This window comes from Hypomesus nipponensis, chromosome 8 (genome assembly GCF_054491055.1).
Source record: "Hypomesus nipponensis isolate SF chromosome 8, ASM5449105v1, whole genome shotgun sequence".
In the NCBI taxonomy this organism is placed as follows: domain Eukaryota; kingdom Metazoa; phylum Chordata; class Actinopteri; order Osmeriformes; family Osmeridae; genus Hypomesus; species Hypomesus nipponensis.
Window position 1 is genome coordinate 1,185,657 of NC_140368.1, and position 6,844 is coordinate 1,192,500.

A 6,844-nucleotide genomic window follows, 5' to 3' on the forward strand; every position below is an offset into this window, starting at 1 on the left:
AGGGGTGTGACAGGGGAGAGACAGGGGGGAGACAGGGGGGAGACAGGGGTGAGACAGGGGAGAGACAGGGGTGAGACAGGGGTGAGACAGGGGAGAGACAGGGGGAGACAGAGGGGAGACAGGGGAGAGACAGGGGAGAGACAGGGGTGAGACAGGGGTGAGACAGGGGGGAGACAGGGGTGAGACAGGGGAGAGACAGGGGGAGACAGAGGGGAGACAGGGGTGAGACAGGGGTGAGACAGGGGAGAGACAGGGGTGAGACAGGGGTGAGACAGGGGAGAGACAGGGGAGAGACAGGGGAGAGACAGGGGGAGACAGGGGGAGACAGAGGGGAGAGACAGGGGAGAGATATAGAGGAGAAAGATGAGCTACAGACTGTTTGCTAGAGTGCCAAGGTCTGATCTTCCAGACCTTCTAACAGGAATTTGAACAGATAGTGTTCTACTGTTCTTGTTAACGCTGAAACATTCTCACCCAAAACAGGAGACTGTATTTACAGTGACAATGGTTTACTCTCTCCCAGTTCCAATTGCATTCACACTCGGTCATGTCTAAACAGAAACATGGTGTGTTATGAAATCCCTGATGCCGAATGTGTCTGGTGAACCACAGTATTTTAGATGTGGATGAGAGAGGATGAGTTGTCAGTGATGCTGGTGTCTCTTTCAATCATGCTGAGAATGTAATAGATTGGAATGAATCCTTCAACCTTCTCCTACAGATCCCACACCTTATCTCCTTCTACAAAAATCGTTTCTACTTCAATGGACCTTCTCGCTCATGCCTTCAGAAATAGACATTCCTGAATCTGATAGCACAGATGTTTTGCATGAACCTTGGGCAGTATCCTTGCAAACTTGCAAAGCATCATCGTTCTCAATTTCAAGGCCACGTTGGGACTTTTTAAATAAAGGAATGGATCTCTGAAATATCTGCTTTAGTTAGGAGGGATTTTTTTTCCCCTGAGCTGCATTAATTTTGTATCCAATGTAGCGATATTTGACGGGAGGGTTGGGTCGAGCGGTGGTCCACGGAGAGCGCCTGCTAGGAGTCAGGTTTCAGTGTTTGAGGACCGCTCGAGCCTGGAGCACTGTAGCTGTCTTTGTTTCGATTGGAACCGCAACGAAACCGAGTGAGTAAGTGAGAGAGAGGGAGTGCAAGAGGTAGAGAGAGAGAGAGAGAGAGAGAGAGAGAGAGTGAGGGGGAGAGCGAGATATTTTAAAACGGGTGAGAGCGGGCTCCATCTCTTACCACTATCCCAAGTTACAAAGGGGACTTTTGTGCGGATTTATCGAAGATGACCTCAAGGTAAACGCGTGCGCATTTCACGCACTGTAGTATTATCATGAATCGTTGTTTTTCGCTTTTCTGAACCTTAACTTTGTTTAATCGCAGCCTTGCACCCTGGTCTATTGGTATACATCTGCTCCTGTGGTATTGCCGACTGTCGACTGCATATGAACCTCTGGAAGGTATGAAACAAACATTTACATGTTCCCTTTCTGCTAAGTGTGGATGCTGCTGAATCATTGTAACGTGTGTCGCACAGAACTTGGGTTGTGCATCGCAGATATGGGGAGTTTAGTTGTGTTTAATTAGTGTTTATTCTCTGGATGTATCATGCACGTTGCACTCGCGTTTCAGTGCTTATATAGAGACTACAGTGCGCGAGTTTATACCTTAAATTCCAAATGCTAGTGCCATTCAGAGACCTGCATTTAACAGCTGTTTTGGCTGCCTGGCAGCGTGCAGCAGCGCGCACCTTTATCAACACGCGTGACATCGCGCGTGCCCATTCTGGATAGTATTGATTGTGACAGCTAGACCTCTTGGCTCAGCTCTCTCAAAGCTTAGAAGCACGTGTTTATAGTTTAGACTGATCATAATGTTCGACATCCACGACCACTTCTGAGCGTGTTCATAAACTATAAAGGTGGCCTGCGTTAGCTGCAACTGCAGTGGGCCACCCATGCATCGTTTGTTGCAGTTTGCGGTGCGCGTAAGTTTACGAAGATCGTTCACAGCCGGTGAAGGGTCTGAAGTAATTCTATGTAAACTGAAAACGTTTTTTGTTGGTCAGATTTCGCCTCAGCGTCAGCTAAGGTTAATGTCAGGTTGTTGTGGGGTTCACTCTGTGAGAGGTGAGGTTTGATGGACAGGTCACTTACCAGGCATGCCACCCCGCGTCAGCGCAAAGGAATTCAGATGATCTGGACGTTCTAATGACCTCTTGGAGACAACATCACAATGGGTCCTTTGTTTTGACCCCATTCAACGATATAGAACTGCACTGTTCCTCCTCAATCACAAACTCTCTAATCTTTTAACAGAAGCTTTGTCATTTCAGGAGATGTAAACTTTGTGGCTCGTGCTCAAATGCAAAGAAAAACACTTTTCTTTTTATTAAAACAATGTCAATAAATTGCAATGGAAAATCGCTTTTTGACTGAGGAGAATTTAGGGAGGAAAAACTGATTTAATTTCCCAGTTTCCTCCCGCCTGCTCTGTACAGTAGACCCCGTGGAACCGGGACAGTTCTTTGTCTTTTTGCCATTTCCATAAGCCTCTAAGAGCTGTGATGATTCACTCTGAGGAGAGGAGAAAAGGCAAGCAGCGTTCTCCAAATGCCAGATAGATCATCGGGGACAAATATTTCCAGGCACTTCAATGCAGTAGGCTAAATATTCTTAAAAACAGACCCGTCACCATAGAAACCACCCATGTCTGTGTATTTGTTGAAATTAAGCCACTGTTAACCTAGGCTTCGCGTGGTGCTTCTCTTTCAGTGGAATCTGGAGCTTTGAGTTTTCAATTGAGATGTTTCTGAGATTGTTTGTTAAATAATAGATTCCAAAAAAGCAGGGCTGGTTTTCGTGTCCAACTGGAAATACCTGAGAGTTTCTCCATTTGTCGTTATTTGTTTGCGTTGTGGAGACCTCATTAACTGTCCCTTGCGGGATTCTCACACGGAGGTTCGTCTGTGTGTAAAAGCTCGTTAATCTGGGGTATAAAAGTCACAGCCAGACACACGTCATTTGCCTCGAGGAACAGACCTCATGTCTCACCTGTGATTCAGCATTTTTACAAGATTACATTACTAATTAGTTTTACATTTGTTAATAATAACGACTACACTGTAATTAGGCCTACATTGTTCGTTTCGATTCTTTAATGTGCCGAGATTAGCCTATATAAACAGGCCTACATATACAGATTGAGTTGATTTACTTTAAGGTTCAGCGGGCACTGTGAAATGTTCGATCCTTATAGGCATCACGTTTGACAGTAGTTTCTGGTAATGACAGAGGAGCGGTGCTGGAGGTGGAATGTCGCAGTCTGCTCATACAGCGCGCTCTCTCTCCATCTGCCGCACACATGGCACACTCTCTGTAATCGGGACAAGTGACAACAGAACATTTCCAACCGACAGCCGAGCCACACAGGTGAAGAGATGTCGACTCTCAACGACAGACACGTCAATGCGTCTCAAAGCTTTGTAGGCGTGCAGTCTCATTTAGATCTACTTCTATACCCTCTACATGCGCCATTTGCTCTGGATAAAACCGTCTGCTACATGAATAAAGTGTAGCCTTAGTGCAATGGAAGACAGGCACGTCGCTCTGAAGGAATCAGCAGCAGTAAACTAAAGTGTTTTGTTTTAACAGTGTGTCTAATGATGATGATGAGGGGAAATTACAGCTCAGTCTAACTAGGCTGAGGCCAGGGTATAACCACAGCAACCGGGCACGAGTGTCATTCATAAACCTGGGAATGATGATACGTGTGTTTGCATGTGTGTTTGTATATGTTGTGTTCTTTTCGTGGTTTCAAGGTTACAGTCTTGGTTTATGCTGTAATGCGAGTTCCAAGACCATCACACCAACAACTGGATATTATGTTTATCTTAGAAAGAAGAACATGAATGATTGAATGAATGAATTAATGGAGAGATGGATTGATGGAGGAAGGCCTAGTGTCTGTGTAAGCCAGATCCATAGCTACGGAGAGCATTCTGGAAACTTCTCAGCCTCTGGTTATATCTGCTGCCTTGTACAGTAACACCACCTCCTGTACCCAGTCCCTTAGGAGGGAGAGGGAAAAGGCCAGTCACTTATCCAAACCTAAACATGAAACTGTTTAACCAGCATTTACAACAGGCCAGGCATCAGCTCTGAGGATATTTATAGGTTTGTGTAAATATGTACAAAACGCATTCCTCGTCATTTGAAATGACATGAGGTTAGAATACAGCTGCTTTGTGTGTGACATCATACCATGAGTGTGTTTTGTCATGCTAGCGTAGCGGTTGTTTGTACTCCTCGTGTGTTGAGTCTGTGTGTGCAACAGACGTGGTCTTGCATGTTCTGTCAGAGTTTTCCGGACCGGGTTCAACCTTTACCGAAAATCGAACACCTCATCTCTGACTTCCCAAGCGCGACCCCTACCAGCTACGCCAAATAAAAATTATCTCCATTGACGCGGGTGGCATTTTATATACTTGAGGAGTGAGTTTCACAGATTCACACCAGCTACACTCATAGTCTGAAATCATGGGGACACCACCCCCCATCCTAGAAAAAATATGATTTGTCCCCCCCAATAAATCACTGTTGACATAACAATGTTATTTCAATAATATTAATAATATGCAATGAAAGCGCTTTGCTGATTATGGACACATTGGCGCTTTTTTAATGTGCTGTGTTACAGCAGTAAATTTGGTGTCCCCCTCAGGAATGGTTCTTGAGAAAATGTCATATAATTGTCCCCCCCAAAGTTGATAGCAGATTTTTGCCACTGGCTACATTAGCATGCTACATTCATGCTACATGATGCAAGATGTTTACTCGGTCATGGTGCGTTTCTGCTACATTTATGGTACGTCACGCTACGTTCATGCTACGTCCAGCTACGGTTCCTCCCCTGTACGTCTCTAAGGAATAAAAGCGCCTGATAAAACTGAATTTATCCGTCATGTGGCTGTGTGGATGTAACTGCAGCCCTGAGGCCTCGCCTGGCAGCATGCAGCTGAGGTCCAGGGTGGTGGTTTCCATGCTAACGCTAGCATCCTGGTGGTGGTTTCCATGCTAACGCTAGCATCCTGGTGGCTTCTCCCTGCAGGAATCTACTAACAGGAAGCTGAGAAAACACCACTCTATGATCCGCAGTGTCTGTATTTAGACAGACGTTGTTGGGTGAGATAGATGACCCTCCACAACACAATGTAACCAGGAAGGAACCGAACCACAGGAAGAGAGAAGTGGAATGACTAAAGGCCTAGGCTCTTCTGACTGTGTCCAGCTGTTATATCGATAAACACCATCAGCTCACACAAAAGAAAATTTAACATCCTTTTTATGTGGTTGAGTTATGGTTTCTGAATAGCAAAATAAAGGAAATTCTAATAATTACCACAACCCTAACTCAACAAATTACTTCACTGCTTTAAGTCTATAATGAGTCATTTAGAACTACAGTGAAGTACACTAAACTACAAAGCAAAACATGAACTTCCAAACTGGCTGTGGCACTGGTACTGGTGGCCCTTTCACCCACAACTAATCTTCTGATGTCATAGGAAGTCCTGCGCAAAAATTGAGCCAGGTGTGTATAATGTTTCGCCAGTGGCGGACTGTTTACAATCCGAACTGATGTGCCAAAAGACTTTGTGTGGCTTGTGAACAGGTGGAGACATTTGCAGTTCAGTTTTTGAATGAAAGTATTACCGCCTGTCCATAATTAAACAACCTCTCCTGTCTTCAATGAAAAACTAACAAACACAAGGTGCTTTTAATGGACTTTTCTCTCGATAACAACTCTTTGTTCTCTAATTCTCTAAAGACCACTTACGGGTTTCATCTTTTCATTCATCTCAATTAAGCTGTCGTATCTTTAATTAATCAGTCCCGGTGAAATCAAAGCTCTGGCCATCGAAGAGCTTCTCGCTTGTTTGGCCAGCTGCCATCAGTCAGAAGGCTTTGATGCACGTTTTTTCTCTCAGTAATTCGGAGGACGTGTGCCGTCATTCAGGTTGGATGTTTGTTTTTTGCGCCAGGCCAGTGGCGTGTGTCGTGGCATGGCACCATAGCGACCAGGAGGGAGAAAACAGGACGAGGTTATTTATACTGGGCTGGAAAACATCCGTCAGATAGGAAAGACCTGGGAGACACATGCCAGAGTCTGCTTTTGGGGTTGGGTCCAGGCTTAAGGTGAATGTTAGTGTTTGGCACGGACAGGGGCACCGCCAGGAATTTTGGGCCCCATCAAAAAAAAGAGAAGAAAAAGTTTATCATTTCTATTAGTTTTTTCAATTTTTTTAGAATCGTCGTAACTTTTCCCCCCTATACTGCAGCCCTGGGACCGGAGAGGGGGTTAGGGTTGGGATCAAGGTTAGGGCTAAGCTTAAGATAAAGGTCAGGGCTAGGATGTGTATTGCTGTGTGTCTGGGTCAATAATAAACACGTTGTGTGTCTAAGTTGATTTCTGTCACCATCCTCCGCTTTGCTGTTTCTGATCTCTGCTTGTTTGGTTAGAGACTTGGCTGAGAATATGCTCACGCCAGATAACAATGTTTGTTTCATTTTGGGTGGAGATAATGAGTAATTGTGGTTTCGTGTGGAGATTTTATAGGCTATCGTCCCATACACAACATCCCTGGGTCAGTCTGTCTGGAGGTAGCCTTCACCTCCCTCACTCTGGCCCATACAGCTGCCCGGCTGGGCCTGGGAATGAGGGTCCTACACTTATCTCTGCCCCCAAGCTGCGCTGCTTCTCTAATGATTAGTACGCTGTGTGTGGTTGCTGTTGGGTTTAGAACAGAGAGAAAGAGATTATGACAGAGAAA

At 45.2% G+C, this 6,844-nt stretch overlaps 1 protein-coding gene across 3 annotated transcripts in view; it reads left to right on the forward strand.

The window, feature by feature from the left end:
* Positions 1 to 1,127: 1,127 nt before the first annotated feature.
* LOC146274661 (uncharacterized) overlaps positions 1,128 to 6,844 on the forward strand; it is a 34,845-nt gene continuing 29,128 nt past the window's right edge. For all 3 annotated transcript variants that reach the window (XM_084702995.1, XM_084702997.1, XM_084702996.1), the window contains exons 1-2: positions 1,128 to 1,308; positions 1,396 to 1,472. In XM_084702995.1, the coding sequence (XP_084559121.1) occupies positions 1,298 to 1,308; positions 1,396 to 1,472 (88 nt within the window). In that variant the 5' untranslated portion in view covers positions 1,128 to 1,297. The remainder of the gene's footprint in view (positions 1,309 to 1,395; positions 1,473 to 6,844) is intronic.